Here is a 24,863-nt window from a genome sequence, read left to right as displayed (position 1 = left end):
CCCGCATTGGAACAGCGTGGTGGAATATGTTCCAAACCCTCTCCTTAATAGAAGAGTAGGCCTAACCTCAGCAGTGGGAAATATACAGGCTGTTACATTACTTTTACTTTACTTTATTGTAAATATTTGAACTTTACACCATACATTTGAATTTATATGTTAGTCATTTAGTGCCTTTTAGTTACATAGCAGTATACTAAGTAAATCAATTGATGTTTTAAATCTTAAAAGAAAAGAAAAAATGTCTCAAAGGAAAAAACATCCTTATCTTAAAGGAAAAATATTATGTACCTTATCTATTTTTAAGATATATTTTGTCCCTTTTCATTTTCTTTTTAGGTCAAGATATTTGTGATATTTTATTGATTACTTACGTAGAACAAACAAAATAAGTAGCCAATAAAAAACCAACCAACCCAACTAACATTAACCAATGGTAATTTTAACTTAACCGTTTCTAGAGTATTTTTAGGAATTTACCTCGAAAATTTGGTGTAATCATTACTTATTGTCACGCACATAACTTAGCTACGCAATATACACAAACAGAAAAATTAGACAGCATTGAAATTGACTCCCAGGACTCTTACTAAGAACTAGACAAAAAAGTCTAACACATTTTCATTACAATAATACAAGAATAGCAAATTGAATGCAGGACATAGGGTCTCCATATAAAATTAGTCTATGTAAACATGATTTAGTTCGAAAAGTTTTAATCAATAAATAAGTTTATCTATGAATGTTTTAAGAGTAATTATACGTATTTAATAAATAATACACCTGACTTATGCCTCTTGTCCTTTCAAGCGTATAAATGAATCATTAAAAGATAATATATTTGTCACATAGATCGAACAATAATTGAACATTCCATGTAGAGCAATTTTCCAACACATGTTCATGACTCATATTAAAGAGTATGACTGTATCTAATCAAAATAAACAACTGCAACAAGTTTGGCTTGACGTAGAAAAAATATAAGTAACCGAAGTTATAGGTGGATCATAGTCCCTTTTTAATGTTTAATTAATTTCAAATAAGATCAGAAACTATGCATAAAGTATAAGATAAGAAATTAATGTACCTGTGATGTAATCAAAGTTACGTACTTCGGAATTTAATTAGTTAAGTTTGTTTCCGGCTTTTCTCGGTAAGATCTACATTCTGATCTCGTGGTGGCTTTGCTTAATTTTGTTCTGTAAAATTTCCATTGAAAGATGCTTGTAAAAACCTCCTTGAATAAAGTTTATTTAGTTTTTTTTTTTTTTTAAATAAATAAATGGTGGATGGGCTTTGTGAAACCCCATCTATGTACAGGTACCATCCACATTATCTTTCTCAAAACAACCCAGTAACACTCAGTATTGTCGTATTCCAATGTGTGTCGTAAGCCAGTGTACCTATAGGTACTAGAGACAACGTCCCAAGGTTGGTGCTCTAGCTGTGTAAGGAATGGCTATTTGTTACAACATCAATGTCCATGTTCATTGGTGACCACTCATTATCAGGTAATTTATTTGCCCGTCCTCGTATTTCTATTCTTAAAACGTCACTGTGAAAACTTTTCCAAGCTATCTCTGATTTAGAACCAAATAAATTACATAGGAAATCATCAGCAGGAAATCCAATAATACGTGTATTACATTATAATAACATAGATTCGTATTTCTACAAACGATTAGTGCTCACCGGATATATTCAGTGTTAAACATAGTATATGCCTCATGTATTTTTAATGAACTTTAGTAATATGTTTTTATAACTCAGTATTAGTAGTAGCTCGTATATTACTTGTGAAACGTTAATAAATGTCACACTTCCATAAGTCAATGTTATAGGTATCTTGCCTAATTTCTGCTTTTTCAGAATCGTGTCCTACAGTCTGATCGAAAATCTTTTCGCAAAATCTCTACTGATCAAAGTTGCAAATCTATGTATGCACAGATGTTCTATGTGCAAAAAAAAATATGAAGAATATGTAATTTACACACATTGAGGACTTTAACAGAAAATAAAGTATTTCCGATTTATGAAATACGGTTATATTTAAACTTAAAAAATAAAGATACTGGACTTTGGGTTTCACTATAATACATGTTTTTCTCGGTTAACAATTTATGGATAATTCTTGCACATACCCGAGTAAAAAAATGTACCTATGCATTTAACATAGATCGGATGTACTTGCCTGTATGTATTGCTTAATAAATATAGTATTAATAATAATCAAAAAAATACAGAGTAGGTACTTTAGGAATGAATACGAAAGTAATATAATTTTGCATTTTTCATATTACCTTAGATTTATTCAGTTCCACACAGAAAAAAAAGGTTAAATTTATATAAAATAAACAATTCATCATCATCTCATCTAATATCACGTCGGTAAGTTCTTATTTTTTTTCTTTTGCATTATTCTTTCGAGAAACCTTCCATCTATGAACATTATGAAAAAGACAATTGAAAACATTCAGCTACTCACCACTAGGTGGCAGGACTATGCCCAATAATTATATCAGCCATGTGGCCAAATTGCCAAATTCAATTTTAACGATAAATTAACATGCCTACGCCATGTTCACTTCACGCTAGTTTAAAATTAGTTGATATTCTTATCTTTTCTCTTGAAGGTTAATGTGGCGGAAGTCTACAATATATACGTCTGTAGACGTATATTATTTAATTTTAAAATATTAAATTTCATTCAACGTTTCAGAATTATTTAGGATGTATACAATAATAATAATAATAACTACAATAAAATTATAATAATCCTAACATATAAAGAGAAAACAATAACATTTGTGCATTGTTTGTATACACTTATATAATGGGTTTCTTATCTTTTGATACTTTGTTATTGTACAGTATAGTTTATTGACTGCCATATTTATACTTTTTCTGCGTTGTTATAAAAACGTGCTCCCACAACGGTCATTCTATTAGCAGTCATTGACACTTTATTTGAACCCACCATTATGGTATTTATTATTTTGAAAGTTGGGATATTATAATTCGATTAGAAATTGTTTATTTTCGTTGATCACATTAAAAATTTCTTACCCAATTTATAGAAATTGTCATATATGTCCTATATATTGTCACTGTGCATGATTTTTTTTTTAATTTTAACGGCTCAAATAAAAATTTACCAAGATTGGTGACAGCATCGATTTATTTATGAAACATTAAAATAGTTTTCAGCACACCCAGACGAGGCTTTTATAAAAGAAAGTAATTTATTTTATTTTTATATTTCTTCTGTTGGTAATGTATCATAGTTAATACGGCTATTATCGTAATGTTTGTGTGAGTTATTAACGAAAAGTATGTTTTTCAATCAAGACACGTTGTCATATTATCACGACATACTTTGTAATTGTAAAGTATATTGAAAGCTGCCAACAAACAACCAAGTATAATTTGCCAATTATGGGCACACTACATAGGGGAACGAGCATAAAAAAAACACATAGTGTCATTCAAATATCATCAACATTTTTTTTTTTCTTAAACTTTAATAACAGCTGAAGACGAGTGGTGTTTCCAAAAACCGGTTAACTATTTACTTTTATACTTTATGTATATACACGTGCCGTGTTATAGAATTTTACTGTTACTCGACTTAAAATCTAAACGAATTAATAAAAAAATATATAACATATACAATAATAATGAAATATAATCAGATTTTATCTTTCGAAGTTTCTAGCAATATATAGTACCTATAGCTTCAACTCCATATTCAAAACATCTAAAAAAGTTTTTTCATATATTTATTTTCTTTAATTCTTAAAAAACTTATAAAGCAAATCAAAAGTCATCATAAGTTTTGACTTATTTTATTTAATCTATATTCAGTAAAATATATCGTTAATGCTTATTATTAATTGTAACACATAATAATGCTACATTTCGCGATAATATTTGTTTACATTTCTGGTAAATTCTATGAAACACGTTGGACTTATAAACACTGGATTAATATATTACCTAAAAAAGAGTAACAACGAACTCGATAGTCATCAGGAAAAAATCGCATAAAAACCGAGGGCAATGTCCGTTTTTAGTTTTGGTTCAGCGAAACAGCCAGCTTACTACTACATACAAACATCATACAAATACTGACTCATTGAGTCAACGCATAAATTTAATACCTACATAATTCCCTTTTACTTACGGCTTATATTAGATCGTACGAATAATGTATTTACATCCTTTAAGAAGTGAACATCAAATAACACATACAATGGTAGGTGTAAGTCTCCTATCTCAAGTATGTTTTGTTTCTTCATTATATTTACGAAACATGTACTTTTGATAAGAAAACATTGGCAGAAAATCGTTGATAACAATATCTCTTTAATACAACTGGCCTATAAAGTATATGCTATTTAATCTTACAATATGTAAATAAAAAAATATATAAATATTGTAGTAAAAAGTAATAGCTGTAAGAACTAAAAACTAAACTGCTTTTTTCGAAATATACAGTAAAATGTAAGTTTGAAGCATATAATATTCATTAATTTGTGTAAAATGATACTAATGGAACAACCGATGAAAGAAATAATAAATGAATTGCCATTTACCATATTTTTTGAATAAGGTTAGTTTCGCAAAGGCACATATCATAAGTATTAAGTATATTGCATCATCTCCGTGTTTATATTTAAAAACGCGAACGTTTGTATTTTAATTTTATGTTCGTAAAATGGCAGGTACTATAATATAATTTAAAATACCTATCTTAAAGCATAAATTAATTATTAATAAGCTAAAAATAAATCAAGAATATGTTTGACTATGTGTATGGCTGTTTGACTGCCAAAGTAACGTTATTATGCAAGATTCATAACAATTGATAATACTGACAACGTTTATACTAGCATATAGGTCGACATCAATGTATTCAGCCATGACCGTATTAAAAATCAGATTCAGATTAGAAAGATAAATTATGGCCTTACTAAGTAAATATATAACACCTATTCTAGGACCAGCCAGTGATTTTTCCACTTCCCACACGAGACACAAGTGGATCGACAAGTTGACTGTTGAACCACTAACACAAAGATAACACCGTTCACATTACAGGCGTGTCGGGTCGGTCTCGTGTTTATTTACGTCCATCGTATTGTTTGTATACAGCCCGGCACGACTGCGCATCTTGCTACGTCATACCCTCCCCGCTGCCCCCGCTAAGACCCGCAATTGCTACACTGGGGTCGACTCGGCTCACTCGCTCATTCATTCCACATTCGCAAACGTTGTTGCGCGTCCCCGGTGAAACTTGTGATTCTCATTTCTTAGCATAAATACATAATAGCGATTAACGCTATGTTGAAAGAGACCACTAGATATGAACACCGTAACACAAACCGAGAGGAGGGACGACCGATAACTTCAAACAGGTTACCTGCTATCGAGGAACTTACCCTAGGTCTTAAGCAAAAGCTCCACCTGCAAGCTCGAGCAAGAGCTGCACCCTATTACATTAGAAAGCAAGAACCAGTTGATCTCGTGGAAAGGTTATTGGAACAGCGTGCCCTTGTTGCCGAGGCTGTACGGAGGCTGCAAGAAAAGAAACAACCGTGTCATGAGATATCAGTAGATTCATAATTTATTTATGTTAATAAATCAAAACATTTTAGTTGTGAAAGTGTGGACCGTGTTGTGAAATCGCCTGTGTGTAAGAAACGTGTCGGGTTACAATGGTGCTATATGCGGAAAGCATGCGAGAGCGAGATGGCCAGCTATGACGTGTCACGCGCGGTACAAATCACGAGAACGAACCAAAATGGCCGCCGGTACTCTACAATCATAATATTTATTCTTCATTTTATAGTGACCTTAACTGATCAAAGTACTGAATGACGTAATAAAGTTTAGTATTGTTATGCCTTCCATATTATCTATTTTATTAATGTTTACGTTTTTCGTGACAAGACTTATGCTGAGACATTTCCAAATAAATAAAGTTATTTAAATATTATTAATGTAAAGTATTCAAGAGCTTTAACTAAGTTTGTGTGTATAGACTTGGCAGCATGTATTCAATATCAATAGATAAATCTCATCCAAGGGTTATCAATAGTCAATATTTTTCCATAATATTTTGTATCTCTCATCAGTGTTTCTCATAAATTTGTGCTGTTCATTAGAAATACTTGATAACTCAGTGTACGTATAATAATATAATTGGAACAATTTACTAACGGGATCGTCGACATAACCGTAATGAAATGCTTTAGATACAGTTATTTCCTCGCATGTCAAATATAAGTAAGGTAAATCGTATCGCACAATGCGATATGGCAGGTGTGTCGTTACTAAATCAGACGCATGAATATTAGTCTGAATTACGACAATGCTTGTCACAAGTTAGACAATTTGTAGGCAATATTGTAATAATTATGAAAGTATCTTTCTCTTTAGTACATCAATAATAAAATGTACAATTGTACCAAATCGGGTATAAAAATCATTGTAATATTACATGTGTGCATGTTTTAGTGCATTTTGTGATTTTAGATAGTTTAATTTATCGATCTTGTGATTTAGATAAGATTTAAAAAGTTATCTTATAAATGGAATAAAATGAAAACACATGAAGTTGTTTGATTGCTACCTAACCATAAGTATTTGTTTTGTATCCTATGTTGCTTTATTATTTATCCAAGGTCAAAATTGTAATATTTAAAAGAAGCCATTTATCATATTTATCCCTTAATATTAGCATTAATTGCAAATTTATAATGTTGACTACAAAACAATTCTTTCGAAAACGACACATAAAATCCATTGAGACCATTTAACAGTCTTAAATAACTGCCTATTTATTAGGTATAAGAATAGGTTGAGTTATGCTGTGTACATGATTCATAGTCGATAATGTAAAAATAAAACATTTTGCAAATAAAAGAATGAGTTTGCAAATAACTTTAAAGTATTACTATACCATCATACCTACCTTCAGTTAGGACCTAAAAAAAAATGATCCATTAAAAAATGGTTTCTTTTAAATTGAGTACATTATATACGTTTTAATACAATAAGTAAACACGTTTTTTATTGTTTTTGGTTATTTGCATATAAAGGATGACCCACAGACATATATTATAATTTAACATTGAAGAATAATATAAAATATTAAGTAACTATATAATCCAAACAATTAAGTTAATACAAAATACCCGTTGATTACAAACAAATAAATACTACAACGTTAGCAAGAAAAACGCACGCTACTGCCATCTATTGTTGAGTAGATTAAGAAAACTAAAAACCGAGCAGTTGTGTGTATCAATTGTAAAGGTAAGCATGAAATAATCATTTATTTCTGTAAAATAATTCCTAAAGATTTATTTAGTAGCCACCGATTTGTTGTTATTTTTATAATTTGTATTAAATAACTTCAGCATTTGCACAAGAGATAATAAAATTATCATTATTTATTGTCAAACGTCAATTTATCTATCTGTCAGGTGCTAAGTTGTCAGTTGTCATTTGTCAAACTATTATAAGCAAAACTTTGAATACGATTCTTGAATGCTGTCGCTGTCTAGTATCTACCCATAACAATACGTATTTTTCGATATTGTTGAATTGTTTTCTATTTGTTTGTAAATATTTTATCAAACTTTTCATATATTCGACGTTAATATATCAAACTCTAGCGGGTAATAAAAATGACATTTGTATCATATACAATAACTAATACATGTTTGATAATATTTACGTAGTATTTGTAATTATGTTCTTTACACATTCACAGACGACAGATAAAGAAAATTGACAGCAATTTATCTTTATTGAGGATAAGCGGAGGTGAAATTCATTTATCAATAGTCTATTGCGTGAATAGCAACGATGATCGAATCATGGTCGATGGGTCCCGGTACATTAGAAGTACCACTGTCGTTGTTTGCTAAAAACAGACAAAGGCTTGCAGAAAAACTTCAGAGTGGACAAGTTGTAGTATTACAAGGAGGTGACAGCATCAGCCATTATGACACTGATATTGAGTATGTTTTTAGACAGGTAAGAAAGTTCACATAATAAAACCCTTAAAAAGAGTTTTAATTTTATTACATTAATGGATTTGAGCTGAGTAGATTCCTTTATAATTATATATATATTTTAAGGGAAATTTTGTATGCAAACTTCAGAATAATGGAGAAATTTTTTTTGGCTAGTTTGGAGTTGTTTATTTGTATATATCGTTTGTTTAATTTATATAGTATTATTAATTATTAATGACATTCAATGTTTGCTTTGATTTTGCAATCACAATACAATACATTACTTTTGTTCATATTCTTTAAACACAAATGTAGGTATTAGTTACTTAAAATAATATTTATCCTATAATTTCAGGAAGCATATTTTACTTGGGTTTGTGGCGTTCGTGAACCTGGCTGCTTCTTTGCCTTAGATGTCAAAACAGGAAAGGCACATTTGTTTGTGCCACGGCTACCTGAAGAATATGAAGTTTGGATGGGTAAACTACTTGCACCATCAGAGTTTAAGAAAATATATGGAGTTGAAGAAGTGCATTACGTAGATGAGGTACAATAATTTTTTTCTTGTTATTATGTTTTACATAATCATTAATTATTTTAGCAGTATAATGTAGGTTATATAGATCCCTGATACAAAGAAAACAAAAAAATACTGACACAAAATAAAGTAATGTAATAATTAAATATACTATTTGGTATTATTACGCTTTATAAAACTTAAAGAATCATTATCACAATTTACTTTTGGGTAATATATGTTTTGCTGCAGTTAAGGGACTAGCTTATATAGCTTCCGAACAAGACTGAGTTAGTACAACATGACAAGAAACTTGTGTATGTCATCCCATTCCCAAGAGTAAAGCAATAAAGAGATAATCTTTACTCGTAAACACATATGTCCTAAAAATCTCCCATAATGTTTGTGAGACCTTGAGATTCAATAATTATGTAAATTTTATCTTATAATGTATTTGTTATTTATATATAATGATAAAATGTAATTTATCACTGGATTAATATAATTATATTCTTAATCTAGATTGAAATAATGTTGCTACCTGTTGTGTAAGATAATATGTGTATTATTTCAATTTCATTAAACCAAAGCTTAATTTTAAGAATGTAACCTGTTTCAGTTTTAATAATCAAACAATATGTTTTTCCTTATTTAGTAATTCATAACTCAAAGTCCATTGGAGACTACTTGGCTAGAAATATCTATTTCCCTTATTTCTACACTACAGGATGGGTAACTTTATTATACACAACAATTATACTAATTAAATCTAGTGAGTCAATATATAATCTGTCATTACAACATAATCATTGTTACAGCAAATCGCATAAATCAAAGTCAAAATCAAAATATACTTTATTCAAGTGCGCTTTTTTACAAGCACTTTATCAAACACAATTAAATTGTGTATCATAAACTTTTAAATACAAAAAGTTTTATCAAAATGGATGTAGTTATTTTTATTTAATTGTCATATTAGTATTCAAATAGAACGTTAAATTTTTATTAATTGTGTCGATTAGTAAAGTAATCTTATTGTTTTATTTCAGCTTACTGATGTACTCAAATCCCTAAAACCTGATGTTTTACTCACTTTGGTAAGTATAATTACGTTGTAAATTATATGTCAAAATAAAAATAATCTTAAAAGTAGAGGTAATCCTTTCTTTTGGATTCCTAATAGCTTCTGAAGATATTGAATTAAGATTATCATTTGATACTGATAATTTTTTTTTTTTTTTAATTTGAAATATGTTTATTAAAACGCATTTTAAATTACGTACTTTAGTTATATTTTCAAAATAAAAAAAAATACATTCCTCATTTAAATTTAAAGATATTCATACAAAATGAATTGACGGAACTAATTCGATAACCAATACGCGGGAATTCACCCTTTTTTGTTTGGATTTATTTCCATTGAATTTCCATTCCATTTTCCATTGAAATATTGTTATTACTCAAGTTGTTTATTATTTTAGAGTGGACCCAATTCGGACAGTGGCTTAACAGCTAAAGAAGCAGTATTTGAGGGTATCGATGAGTAAGTTTATTTACATATTTTTTGTTTCATAATTATGTTTCATGTACATACATAATATTTACATTTTATAATTTTTTTTTTTAATTTCATTCAAATGTAGATTTTTTGTGCAAAGATTTGTTACATTTAATTGTTTGTTTTTTTTTTTCAGATTCAATGTAGACAATGAAATCCTATTTCCGATTATTGCTGAACTGTAAGTGTGTTTTTTTTTATTTCTTAAATAGGAAAAAGGTAAAAACAATACAGGCATGATATAGTAAAATGTAAACATTAGTACTTATTTCTTGTTTTTTATTTTATAATATCGTTTACGTAATGGAAACTATATTCGAATTCTTGCCATTAAATATATTTTTTTTAAGTCATTAATTAATGATTTTTCTTGTTATTGTTATAATCGAAATTGGTAATTGTTTATTTAGCAATAACATGAATTACCAGCTAGTATATAATTATCTACTTGTGTCAACAACTTGACCTAAATCTGTTGATTAAATTATTTATTGAAGTTGTGAAGAAATGCTGAAATAAAAAAAACTTTTAAATTGCTATGACGATCAAAATTTTATGTTTGTAAACAGTTTAGGTGTATAATAATACTTTTTAGCAAATATTGATGCAAAACATGCATCGATGCAATGCGTACGATTCGTAGATAAATAAATTATTCAAAAATCTGATATGAGATCTCCAAATTAATTTCATAATTTTGATGATGATCTTTTTATGATTAAAAACATCATTCTTATCGAAATACAATAATATGGCAATATGATATAAAAAAATGTGTTCGTAACTTGTTTTCCCAATTTTTGCAACTGATTTTCGTAGAAACCTTGCTAACAAACATACACTATACTAAATAAGATAATATTTACGACCTTAGGTTTTACATAGTTAAAGTATAATCAGCTAAATACACATTAATACTGTATTGTTGATTCAGTTATTGTTTCCAATCCATTGCATATTCCCCTATCAGTTGATTACGCCATTCAATAAGCTATCAGAATGTGATCGTAAAAATACTTGATTAATTTATAAAGATTAACTTGTCGTAAATTTCGTATTTATTCAAAAAATAAATTGATAAACATGTTTATACAAATATTGAAGTTTTGTATACATTACGCAATTTTAATATTCACTCAAAGCAATGCTCATGTTTTAAAGCTGCATATTTTGTTTGTTAAACAAATTATTCTTAGGACCTACCGGTGTGATTGTTATTTTGGTAGCGTTTATTGAAAAAAAAATTAGATTACTCCAATCGAAGGAGATCTTAATTACACAATTATAGTATATGTTCTATATTTCACTAATAACTACTTATAACTTGCTACTACTGCTACTACTTAAAACTTAAACCACGCGAACATCCAAGAAACCATTTTTGAACGAATCACAGCTTTTAAACAAAAACTTTTATACTATTTTTTTATGTACTACAGTACATATTACCACTAAGAAAATGAAGCAATAAGAAAAAAATGAAGCAGAATTTTACCTTCTATTTTATTAATTAGCAATCACCATTTTGAAATAAATATTAAAGGCAATAAATATTTGTTACAGACGAGTCATAAAGACTCCGGAGGAGATTGAAGTTATGAGATATGTCTGCAAAATATCATCAGACGCACATAAACAGGTACCAATGAAATATTTATTTTGATCTAAGTTAAGAAGGCAGACGTATGATACTTACGGTGGTAATAGGCTATTTGACAATGCGAAAAATAAATTGGGAATTATTGTAATCAGTGTATATTATGAGTTTATATGGTTATTTACTAACGAAACTTGAAAATAATACTTAATTTATTCAAAAATAAATATATAAAAATGCATTTTTTCAAACGTTTGTCATGTGACAAAAAACGCTCCTGATTGGCCGGGCTTATGATGAAGTCACTTTCTTGTAAACCTTGCTTTTCTACTATATATACCACAGATTAAAATACAGCAAAGTGACGTCACCGACCCCATTGCAGCGCCATATTGTCCAAGTAGCGTTTTCGCGCGTTATTTAAATATGGAATTTTTAATATGATATATTTCGGCAAATATGTACTAGAAATAAAAAAAACAACCTTTACTGGGTTCCTTAACCTAAATAATATAAAAACCAGTCAAATAGCCTATTGCTAATCTTTAACGAAAGATTGCTACTGTTAGAAATCTTAACGTGTTCAATGCGCCATCTACCTCAAGATTTAAGATGCCATTTTGTATCGCGACACTAGCTCATACGTTTTTATTTCAAAATATTCTAGCTTTGCAAAGTTTTCACAAAAGTCAAGCCATTTATTGGTTATAGCTGAATACTCAAGAAATAAGTGATAAGTACAACAACAACAACAGCCTGTAAATGTCCACTGCTGGGCTAAAGACCTCCTCTCCCTTTTGAGGAGAATGTTTGGAACATATTCCACCACGCTGTTCCAATGCTGGTTGGTGGAATGCACATGTGGCAGAATTTCGATGAAATTAGACACATGCAGGTTTCCTCACGATGTTTTCCTTCACCGCCGAGCATGAGATGAATTATAAACACAATTAAGCACATATATATAGTGGTGCTTGCCTGGGTTTGAACCCGCAATTATCGGTTAAGATGCACGCGTTCTAACCACGGGGCCATCTCAGCTCAGGATAGCTGAATACTCAGGAAATAAGGGGTGATGAGTACATGTCACTCGGAAGTCCGGGTAGCTGAAGCGTGGGTTCTGGCAGGTGATGTTGTTCACGCGGCCCGGCCTGATCGAGTACCAGTGCGAATCGGTGTTCCTGGACCACTGCTATCGCGTGGGCGGCTGCCGCCACGTGTCGTACACATGCATCTGCGGCTCCGGGCACAATGGCGCCACGCTGCACTACGGGCACGCCGCCGCACCCAACGCCAAGATGGTGCACGACGGCGACATGTGGTGAGTCCACAACACACTCTTAATGTGTCTAACTATCTAGTAACTGTAACTGTGACAATAATTACTACTTCCATCATCTGATGGAACGCCCAGCGCCAAGATGGTGCACGACGGCGACATGTGGTGAGACCACAAGATAATATGTCTAACGTTAAAGTATATTTTATTATTCGTAGTACAAATATTCTTTGTGCAAAAAATTATAACAGCCGTATTGTGTGTGTTTTGTCTTTTGTAAAGTTTTATTATTATTATTACTAACTGCTGTTTAAGAATCGTCAGAGCACAGTAAAACCGATTGTGGTTTATGCTGCACTGATTATATGAAATCTTTGTTATTTTTTTCTTAGTAAATAAAAAAAAAACTAGATCAAAATCAAAGTATACTTTATTCAAGTGGGCTTTTACAAGCACTTTTGAATCGTCATTTAACAATTAAGTGAAGCTACCACCGGTTCGGAAAGTAGATTCTACCGAGAAGAACCGGCAAGAAACTCAGTAGTTACTCTTTTTCAACATTTAAAAAAATACAGTCATGTTAGTTAATTTTTAAGTTAATACAATTATTAAATTAATATATCCTGCCTGGAAGTCAACAGGTATTAATTCCACGCTTTTTTATCATCTACAAAATCTTGTATCGAATAATACGCCTTTTTCATTAATGTATTTTTTATAAACGATTTGAATTTACGAGACGGCAAAGTTAAAAATGTCTGTGGAATTTTATTATAGAAATGGATACCTTGCCCCAAGAAAGATTTATTGACTTTGCGGAGTCGGAAACTTGGCGTTATAAGCTTATCCTTACTTCTAGTGCATATACAATGATTATCACTGATTTTATCAAAGTTATCAATGTTACTGTGAATATACATGATATTGTTGTAAATATATTGCGACGCAACAGTGAGTATTCCTACTCTGTTAAAAACATCCCGAAGAGAGTCTCTAGCTCCAAGATTATTAATAAACCGAATTGCTCTCTTTTGTAAAATAAAGACAGATTCAATGTCTGCAGCGTTACCCCAAAGTAATATGCCATATGACATAATACTGTGAAAATAACCAAAATAAACTAAACGAGCGGTATCAATATCAGTTAGTTGTCTAACTTTTCTAACCGCGTATGCTGCGGAGCTGAGTCTCCCTGTTAGGGACGACAAATGGGGACTCCACTGAAGTCTGGAATCCAATTCTATTCCCAAGAACACGGTTGCATCGGCTACATCAAGCGGGCCACCGCTTAAAGATATATTATAATTTTGCTTCCTAACATTGGGTAGGGTAAAAACTACACATTTTGTTTTTTGAGTATTCAAAACCAAATTATTTACATTAAACCAATCTTGTATCTGTGATAAGGCACCGTTCACATCGTCATAGTCAGTTTTTTTCCTGTCAACCTTAAAAATCAGTGAAGTATCGTCAGCAAACAATACTTTATCCTAAATACCTTTAACAAAGAAAGGAAGGTCATTTATATATACTAGGAATAGAAAGGGACCCAAAATTGAACCTTGCGGAACACCCATTTTTAGCGTAGATCCAGTAGACTTTATTCCATTAATGAAAACTTGCTGGATTCTTTGACTTAAGTATGAAGCAATGAGATCAAGAGCCCTACCTTTAACGCCGTAATATTTGAGCTTATAAAGAAGCGTCTCGTGTTCTACACAATCAAATGCTTTAGATAAATCACAGAATACTCCAATAGCATTCTGTGATTTCTCCCAAGCATCGTAAATATGCTTAAGAAGCGCAATTCCCGCATCAGTTGTTGTATCAACAACAACAGCCTGTAAATTCCCACTGCTGGGCTAAAGGCTTCCGCTACCTTTGAGGAGAAGGTTTTTGGAACATATTCCACCACGCTGTTTCAATGCGGGTTGGTGGAATGCACATGTGGCAGAATTTCTTTGAAATTTGTCACATGCAGGTTTCCTCACGATGTTTTCCTTCACTACTGAGCAAGAGATGAATTATAAAGACAAATTAAGCACATGAAACAGCGGTGCTTGCCTGGCTTGAACCCCCAATCATCGGTTAAGATGCACGCGTTCTAACCATTGGGCCATCTCGACTTATCTATGATATCTATGAACATCTATGCTATATATTATGATGTCTATGAAATCTTCTTAATACATTTTAATATATAGTTTATGCTATGTCTATGTAGGGTACCGCGTGTCCCAGATGAATTGGCTGTGCTATGTAGCGTTAAATATTAATAAGACTGTACAATAATATACATTTGTATTAAGTTTGTATTAGTGTATGATAGAGATATATATTATTTATACATAATATTTATATATGTTGTAAGTATTCGTATGTAAGCTTATGACTGCACCGCCTACGCCGATGGTTTTGAAATCTCCCTTTGATTAGGTTGTCTGGATGAGATAGCTAATAAGCCATAAGTCCGCCCGTTGTACAACTTTTAATGTACTTCTTTGTTTTTATATTCTATTTTTGTATTTTATTAATTTTGTTTGTGGTTTTTTGTTTTTATGGAATAGGTTTGCAGACGAGCATATGGGCCACCTGATGGTAAGTGGTCACCATCACCCATAGACAATGACGCTGTAAGAAATAATAACTATTCCTTACATCGTCAATGTGCCACCAACCTTGAGAACTAAGATGCTATGTCCCTTGTGCCTGTAGTTACACTGGCTCACTCACCCTTCAAACCGGAACACAACAATACTGAGTACTGTTATTTGGCGGTAGAATAACTGGTGAGTGGGTGGTACCCACCCAGACGGGATTGCACAGAGCCCTACCACCAAGAATGGTGGTGTGCGATAAAGTATAATTCATTCATTCATTCATTCATTATGGTATTAAATCGATTATCTCCAAATTCATGTATAATATATATATATATTTTATTTTAGTTTGTTCGACATGGGCGGCAACTATGCAGGCTACGCCGCAGACATCACGTGCTCCTTTCCCGCCAACGGCAAGTTCACTGACGACCAGAAGTTGATCTACGAGGCCGTACTTAAAGCCCGAGACGCAGTCATCAGGTAAGATATTGTATTACTATGTTTATTCAACAATAACACTCAATCGAATATACATATATTGAAATATATTACATAAATAAAAACGTTTCAATGACTAGTTATTCAAAAACGAAATATTCTTTATTTTAGATAATTTATAAAAAAAAATTTAAATCGTCATTTTTGTGTTCAATTAAAGGTGAAATCGTTAATAAACTCAACAGTAACTTTATTCCATCATTTTAGTTAGAGTATGTCAATAATTATATTTATATCTCTTTTATCATATATATAATATAATCTTGTATTGAGATTTTTTGTATACAAACGAATATATATATCACGTATATCTCAAGGGTTTTTTAAAAACTTTGGAATTCAAAATTAAACCAATACTACAGGGAAGCGAAGCCGGGTGTACTGTGGACTGATATGCATCTGACAGCTAATCGTGCAATGTTGGAGCATTTGAAAGAAGGCAACTTACTCAAAGGAGATGTGGAGAAGATGATTGAGGTAAGAGATAGAAAGAAGAGAAAGAAACGATTTGTTAATATAAAAAGAAACCTTCAAGCATAATAAACTATTTATGTAATTATCAATTCCAGTCTTGAACTTTGTTTAAATTTTGGTCACCATACATTACACCTATATTATACTTATAATACTACAAATCCTTCCTTGAATAAACAGTGCATACATCATCAGCCTGTTGTTGTCCACTGCTGGATATAGGCCTCTCCAAGTGCACGCCACTCTGGTCTTTCGCTACTCGCATCCAGCTCCTGCCTGCCTCCTTGCGTATATCGTCACTCCACCGTGTATATCGTCACTCCACCGTGTATATCGTCACTCCACCGTGTATATCGTCACTCCACCGTGTATATCGTCACTCCACCGTGTATATCGTCACTCCACCGTGTATATCGTCACTCCACCGTGTATATCGTCACTCCACCGTATACAAAATATTAATTTTTTTTCCAGCACGGTGTCAACGGTATCCTCCAGCCTCACGGTCTCGGTCACCTGTTAGGCCTGGACGTGCACGACGTGGGAGGATACCTGCCGCACTGCCCGCCCAGGGAGCGAGGCCCGCTGGCCAGGCTGCGGACGGCTCGCGCATTGCAAGCGGGCATGGTCATGACCATTGAGCCTGGATGCTACTTCATCGCGAGAGTAATTGCCTTTTTTAGTTAAATAAAACAGTCATAGGAATATCCACATTATACAATTTTAATAAACTTGGTCATCGAGAAAGTGAAATTGCTAGATATAAAACGAATCCTTAAATCTGTCAATAATTAATAGAATATAAGGTTTCATGAGACCATCTTGGATTCTCTTTTTGATATGTCATAACAAAATATGACTTTTGAGCCCGTAATTACTCTCACACCACACAATATCATAAACATTGCTATTTGGTGGTAGAATAACTATAATGAATGAGTACCATTCTACTACCCAGAAGTTAAAACGAAGGCTCCATTAAAGCAATAACTACTACTACTGATAAAATTTATACCCTATTTATCATCCCAATATACAACTAAAATCATATTTGAATTGAGTAAAAATGATTATTGTACCTCATTGTAGCTCCTGGACGGAGCTCAGAACAACCCGCAGCAATCTCAATTCTTCAATTGGGATCGAGTCAATCAATTCCGAGGATTTGGCGGAGTTCGCATCGAGGATGATGTGCTCATTACAGAAAATGGAGTTGAAAATTTGACTTTTGTACCAAGAACGTAAGTTACACATCATATATCTGACATGACAGATCAGATTAACCAAATATAGTATGTAGGTTAGAGTAAAGATAAAAAAAATAGTAAAGTAAATATTTAACAAAATTTATTATTTAAGATTAATAAATCAGACTTTTATCAGTGTTTTTGAAACTAGAGGTAAGCTAACAAATGAATCAACTCGTAGATTTCAAATTTCAGATATATAATAAAATAAAAAAATTATAACAAACATTATGACTAGGCCTCATTTTATTGGTTTTAGCCATAGCAATGACATATCTAAAATTCACAATAAAATAGCGAGTTATAACTTTGTGCTTATTTGAACACTTTCATTGGTAACTTTTACTGCTTAAAGTTTAAAGAAAGTACTATATAATTTACTGGTAACTATAATATATATTTATTAAAACAAGACTGATTGTATATTAGGTTTTATTTAATAATAGATTTAAGTATTTGTTTTTTCTCTGTGCAAAATGCAATTTGTACTTGTTTAAAGAAGTTTAGTTTAGCGAATAATAAAACACTATGTAATTTTTTCAGTGTCGAGGAAATTGAAGATTTCATGGCAAATGGTGCGAACTTCAAATAAATAAACAATTAATCTTATATATAATCAACAAATCATTATATTTGTATGAAAAAAAAACATTATTCATGATAGTAAATGTACAAAATTTTTGAGACTGTATTATATATTATGTAAATTATAATCCATTCTTACTATTTAAGTGAAATATGATATAATATATTATGTGAAATATATAATATTTAATTTGGAAAAAATCATAGTTTTATTTTAATATTTACATTTAAGTTCACAATTTCTGATTCCATAACATACATTCTAATATCACAAGCGCAAGACTCATCCTAATATCACCCTTCTATACCAGAAGTACTTAGAAAGCCTTAGAAACAATTAACAAACCTAAACAAATATAAAGTAACAGAATATCTTAAAGAAAACGTATATATTCTTTTAAACATCTAGGTATTTCTATTCTGTGAAGAGTATTGAGGAATTGATTTGTACTAAATAAATTACCATTTGTATTTCTTATAAGTGACCTAATTTTTTGCCGACACAAATGCTTTAATGGTAGTGTTGAGTATGAGAGTGCTTCTGCATTGATACCCTCCAAATTTTCATCAATCATTGTTAATAATTGATCTTGTACCTAAAAGTTACAAAAACATGTAAATTCAAACTTAGCAAAATATTTTCTTAAAACAATCATCTGCCCTTAATTTCTTAACATACTGATAATATGTTTTAAAAATTGTCAATTTTGTGCAAGTACCTACTTATAATCAATTTTTTGAAGAGTTCCATAATTTATGTATATAATGACAACTGACTTGCTTTTTTTTAATTTGGTAGCTGCCAATAAACTTTTTTGATATGAAAATTTTCAAAATATAGAAATTTTCAAAGATCATGGATGAATTGAAATTCAACTGAGTGAACACTAGCTTAATATATTATGTATATTTGTTAATAACAGTTTAACAACTTACTTGTTGTGGTATTCTGCCTAACAATCCATATTTACAGGCAAACTGTAACAAATATTCAGGATCACAGTGCAAACTATATGGCAACATAACAATCGCTGTAGCAGGGTCACTTGTGAGAGATGCCAGAAAAGCATCTGGTATAAACCTCTTTTGACTAATGTTTGACATGGAACTACAGTAATCAACATTGCAGCCATGTTCCCTAAGTATTTGAAATACCTGAAATTTAATAATCAAGATTATTAGCAATTTATGTTATTTGTGAAAGAGTATTTAGAAAAATTTATGAATTTAACTTACATCTCTAAAGCAGGCAGTGTGCATACAATAATGGATGTATACAAGAGGTGGACACTCATTGATATCCAAAGCATCAACCATAAGCCCACGCATTAGAAACAAATAAAAGAACTGTTGAAATTTATCCTGAGACTGCTGATAAATATATTCACAAATGTTCAAATATGAATTTATGGGTGCATTTGTAAGATATGAAGGCCGAAATTCACCAATTTGTTCTAGGGTGACATGAAACTGTTCAAAGAAATCAAAAAAATCTGGCCCTATATCATATGTCAAAAGACTTTCGAGTATTTCTAATTTGAAGTAGTGCGGTTTGCAAGCATATAATATTATATTTTGGTCAATTTTCTTGAGATCCGTGACCGTGAGTAAAATTTTGAAACTTGAACTATGTCCCATATTTAAAGCCATTGTTAATGCTAGGTCTCCATATTTATTTTTTATATGAGGATCGGCACCTTTTTGTAACAGAAATTTAACAATTTCATCATTACAACCTTGTGTAGCTAAAATTAGGGGACTATCGCCATTCATTGTGACTTCATTAACGTCATTAATAAATGGGTATAAATTTTTTACAGTTTGGAAACATCCTTTGTAACATGCTAGATGAAATGCCATGTAATTAGCTTCATTTTTAATTTCTGGATCCGCTCCTGCATGTAACAATGCAGCTACGGCATCATACTGTTGGCCAAGTGCAGCATCATGCAAAGGAGTATCTCCATCAAAATCTTGAACATCAATTATAGCTCCATAATCTAATAACAGTTGTATCACTTCCACCCTACCTTGGGCACTTGAAATATGCAGAGGCGTAACATCTTCAGTACTTCCGTAGTTAGCTATGTCAGGCACACTTTCCAGCATGGCTTTTATCGTCTGGATGGAACTCTTATACCGACATGCTAGATAGAGCGCGGTATGCCCTTCGTGAGTTTCCACTAAAGGTCTAATATGCTTGTGTTTTAAAATTAACTGCAGACTTTCGTAACTGTCATTTGCTGCAGCTTCATGAAGACAAGTCCAGCCTCGATTGTCGATGCAGTTCGGGTTAATTTTCTTAAGTAATCTTTCGACCGCTTTTACATCATTATTTCTTGCAGCAAGATTAAGCGCATTGGATGTGATCGGGTTTAAGGAACTAAAATCCATTTTACTAACTAGTTATAGAAAAAAAAAACGTGAAAAAGTAATCAAACTTTAAATACCGGCTTTGAACGTATAAAACTACAGAAACACTATCAGTCGTTTAACAAAGTAATCGAAAAAAATAGATATCATCCTTAATTAAAATAATATCTTTTTTAAAATGTATATATTGATTATTACATAAAAAACTAAAACTAGTATATAGAAATTAGATCATTTTGTCTTTTCTCATTTGTGTATTTGCATTTGCGCTAGTTGGGCGCAAAATTTCTGCCAAATGCCAAACGTCATGTTAAAGAACAGAGAAGGGATTGTTTGTTTGTTATGAGTAGAAATACTGCGTAGTAAAAACTAGGTAAAATCAGACCTATATTCAAAATATGTGCAATATAATTTGTTATTTATTGAAATAATATTAGTAATATTTTGAGTATTAAAATATTGGACAATATATAAATATTATAAAGAGAATATTTACCAAAATTAAAATTACTTTCTTTCTTGGTCAATATTAAGTCGGTTATCGGGATATGATAAATAGAAATAAAAAAGTATTATCACGTCATTATTTTTATCATTATACAATTTAAACATTTTTTTTTTCATATTTTGATTCAGACGAATGCGAATTGCGAAACATTGAAATACGTTTGGAAAATAGTTTAAATAATAAAAAATCAAGATTAGTTTATACTATGTTATAAAATTTTACCGAACTCTAAATATGTTCTAGACTTGAACTTAACTTGGACATCCTAATCATGATAACAATTATTCCTCTGCAGAATAGTGGCATAAAGCAGAATATTCACACATTTTGATTATTAGCACTCTATTATATTGTCTGTCAAAAATAAAAAACAGTAGTGAAAGAATTAATTCGATACGTCAATTAGTTTCCGAGTTATAAGTAAAACAAGTTGTTACGCACGACGCGGGCTGCCGGTGACGGTGTGACGTCATTGTACAACACTCTCGGTCTGGCTCACTCGGTGTGCCTGCGATTGCGAGCGCCTTAGCGATTAGATCGATTACAATAGCGTATTCATGGTATATCTCGTCGCAGCAGAAGCTCAATACCATCGAATTGAGCTCTCTGTGAGAATGTATTTCTCATTTTTATCATGCACTACCTGAGGAGGGGAATAAGAAAGGACGACATACGATCGACAAAGTAGACGAGGCAATGGAGGCAATTTATTCCTTTCTGAAAGAAAACTCCAACTAATGTCAATTTTCTATTAGCCAATTAATGAACCAAAGAAAAATGGAGATTTCGGTCCTGGCATCAGAACGGTTAAAAAACATTTGCAAGAGAAGTATGGAGACGACATTCTCATAATAGAAAAGCAAGGGCGCATTTGCATGGTATATTTTCGAAATACCGTTTTCAAAATACTCTTTACGAAATGGTACGAAGAAAAAAAAAGGATAATAACGAAGAAAGATTAAGAGTTATTCGCGAAGGTGATGCGATAATCCGTGAAAAAGACGAAAAACGTGTGACAAAAATGACCACGTGTAATTATTATTTTTTCTAATTATTACGAATTTGTAGGTCGGAACAAACTCTGTATGTTTAATTACAGTAATTTTTCGATACCTTTCACGAGAAAAAAGGAAACTTTGCCGTTTCGTAAATTCAAATCGTTTATAAAAATACATTGATAAAAAAGCATATTATTAATACCTGTTGACTTTTAGGCATACATTACATATAAATGACGATTCAAAAGTGCTTGTAAAAGCCTACTTGATTAAAGATTATTTTGATTTTAATAGCGAAAAACTATTTTGTCTCCCAAAATTCGTGTCTTTTTTTTATCGAAATCTCGATAACGATGATCGATACATGAAAAATGTATAAGACCTTAATTGTAGATCGTACAAAAATCACAACAAAGTATTCCATAAAAATTTTCGTATCTCGATAGGGAACCTAGTTATAATAAAAAGTGCTGGCGACTTGGTACTATACGCTTGATACCGTGCGCTTCCCGCGCGTCGCGTTGTGAAATGACGTCACAGCACTCGCGCGGCTATTAGCGGATATTTCGAAACTTTGAATGCCTATAAAATCAAAACTACTAGGTATTTTTGACTAAAACAAAAACTGTATTTAGTGTATTTGTATACATACAGGCTTTACTGTGAAAAAAATTCAAGTGATTTGGCATACTTAGTAACATTAGCTTGTTTTCGTTAACGCTACAAAATAATAAGCTATACAATATTTAACAGGAAGGAAGATCTTTCTACTGATCCAATATTCAGATACACTATAACTTTTTTTTTATTTTTATTTATGAGATAGGTGGCAAACGCGCAGGAGGCTCACCTGATGGAAAGTAACTACCACCGCCCATGGACATCCGCAACACCATGGGGCGTTGCCGGCCTTTAAGGAAGGAGTACGCTCTTTTCTTGAAGGTTCCCATGTCGTATCGGTTCGGAAAAACCGCCGGCGAAAGCTGGTTCCACAAAATGGTTGTGCGAGGCAGAAAATGTCTAAGAAATCGCGCTGTTGTGGATTTTCGGACATCAAGGTGGTGCGGGTAAAACTTCGAATTTTGACGAGATGTCCGAAGGTGAAATTCTGCAGCCGGGATTAATCCGAACAATTCCTCGGAACATTCCCCGTGAAAAATTCGGTAGAAGATGCAGAGTGATCTGTGATGATCCAACATCCCTGCGATGCAACTGATGTTGATACGGCTCGACTAGTATATTTTAGTTACTTTCACAGTATAATGTCCTACGGTATTATGCTTTGGGGTAACGCAGCCGCTATCCAAACTATATTTGTGCTGCAGAAGAGGGCTATTCGCGCAATCTATAACCTAGGAGCCAAGGAATCATTAAGGTATAGATTTAAAGAAATTAAGATATTGACTGTTCTCAATACATATTTTGTAATGTTTTGTATGTACGGAAAAATATTAATATTTTTATGAGAAAATGTGATTCTCATAACATTGGTACAAGGAACAAACATAATCTTGTTACTCCTGTTACTCGACTGCATAGAGTCAGTAACTCTTTTGTGGGGCGATGTATACGCTTCTACAACAGGATCCCAGAAAGCGTTCAAAATGCTTCTGTTGCCAAATTTAAAAAATTGTTAAGGAACGCTTGTGTGCAAAAGGTTACTATACAATTAGCGAGTTTATGTTTGATAGCACACCTTGGGAATGAAACGATCGCCTCCTGGCTATTTCTAATCATATACTACCATGTATCTTATTAATTTGACAAAAAACCCGCACCCGCCCAGAGGTGAGAGCAGTACTCCATGTGAGGCCGAATTTGCGCCTTGTAAAGTTTTAGGCGATGGGCTGACGTGAAATACTGTCTCGCCTTGCTGAGCACACCCAGCTTTTTTGAAGCAAATTTGGTTTTGCCTTCCAATTGACCGCAGAACTGAACGAGGCTCGAAATATCAACGCCAAGTATTCCGATACTACCTGTAGCGGCAATCGGAATGTTCTCAAATCGTGAAGATACGACAAATGGTATTTTTTTAGCGGTTAACGCGCAAACTAGCGTCTTTCTGGGGTTGAAATGAACTAGATTTAGCCGGCCCCAATTCGAGACTTCGTTTAACGAAGACTCGATTTCAGACACAAGTTTGTTTCGGTTCTCTTCGACGAGAACGTAACGTAAATATATATCTTTCAGAGAAATCAGCAAACTGCACTATGAATTAATAATAAGCTGCGATATACGTAAAATTGGAATTAAACAGTTACTAGCACAGGTATTATTTAATAGCAAGAGCAGCTACCTAGTAGTATTATCATGTAAACATATTTTGTATTTAATTATTTACGGTGCACTTAAAAACTCCAACAGACAACTTTATCCAAGTGCAATGACAAAATATTTATCTATTTTCTTTTTCTCATATTATTTTAAATTAATACTTTCCTTCCGCTACTATATTATGTTAAAGCAAAGGCACAAATTTGAGTACAAATAGATTACGAGGTATAAATAATAAATAAGAACTCACGAAAACAACAAATATATTTTTACATAATCATAATTTATTTATGTAATTCAATCATATTAGATAATTATGTACGG

The 24,863-nt window shown here is 32.0% G+C and overlaps 2 protein-coding genes across 2 annotated transcripts; one reads left to right on the top strand and one right to left on the bottom strand.

Annotated features, from left to right (window-relative positions):
* Window positions 1–7,475: 7,475 nt before the first annotated feature.
* On the top strand, window positions 7,476–18,449 carry LOC124535735 (xaa-Pro dipeptidase). Its single transcript, XM_047112048.1, has 13 exons — window positions 7,476–7,686; window positions 7,782–8,047; window positions 8,384–8,575; window positions 9,595–9,642; window positions 10,027–10,088; window positions 10,240–10,284; window positions 11,667–11,742; window positions 12,828–13,021; window positions 15,928–16,062; window positions 16,443–16,557; window positions 17,029–17,220; window positions 17,644–17,795; window positions 18,345–18,449. The coding sequence occupies exons 2-13, from the start codon at window positions 7,877–7,879 to the stop codon at window positions 18,391–18,393; spliced, it is 1,431 nt and encodes a 476-aa protein (XP_046968004.1). The 5' UTR covers window positions 7,476–7,686; window positions 7,782–7,876; the 3' UTR covers window positions 18,394–18,449.
* A 97-nt stretch (window positions 18,450–18,546) lies between these two features.
* Window positions 18,547–21,059, bottom strand: LOC124535734 (ankyrin-3-like). The gene is made up of 3 exons (XM_047112047.1): window positions 19,623–21,059; window positions 19,323–19,541; window positions 18,547–18,982 (listed from the first exon to the last, which is right to left on the bottom strand). Exons 1-3 carry the CDS (start codon window positions 20,778–20,780, stop codon window positions 18,761–18,763), a joined length of 1,599 nt encoding a protein of 532 aa, XP_046968003.1. The 5' UTR covers window positions 20,781–21,059; the 3' UTR covers window positions 18,547–18,760.
* Between the last annotated feature and the right edge of the window lie 3,804 nt (window positions 21,060–24,863).

This window comes from Vanessa cardui, chromosome 15, assembly GCF_905220365.1.
Source record: "Vanessa cardui chromosome 15, ilVanCard2.1, whole genome shotgun sequence".
Taxonomy (NCBI): Eukaryota; Metazoa; Arthropoda; class Insecta; order Lepidoptera; family Nymphalidae; genus Vanessa; species Vanessa cardui.
Note: the sequence above shows the minus strand (reverse complement) of the source record. Positions and strands in the feature narration are given on the sequence as shown.

Excerpts from the sequence above, each read along its gene's own strand:
- LOC124535735 (XM_047112048.1), top strand. The coding sequence starts at position 7,877 with ATGATCGAATCATGGTCGATGGGTCCCGGTACATTAGAAGTACCACTG. Across the intron at positions 8,048-8,383 it reads TTGAGTATGTTTTTAGACAG|GAAGCATATTTTACTTGGGT; the intron begins GTAAGAAAGTTC and ends CTATAATTTCAG. Across the intron at positions 16,558-17,028 it reads ATGTGGAGAAGATGATTGAG|CACGGTGTCAACGGTATCCT; the intron begins GTAAGAGATAGA and ends TTTTTTTTCCAG.
- LOC124535734 (XM_047112047.1), bottom strand. The coding sequence starts at position 20,780 with ATGGATTTTAGTTCCTTAAACCCGATCACATCCAATGCGCTTAATCTT. Across the intron at positions 19,542-19,622 it reads ACACTGCCTGCTTTAGAGAT|GTATTTCAAATACTTAGGGA; the intron begins GTAAGTTAAATT and ends ATTAAATTTCAG. Across the intron at positions 18,983-19,322 it reads TAGGCAGAATACCACAACAA|GTACAAGATCAATTATTAAC; the intron begins GTAAGTTGTTAA and ends TGTAACTTTTAG.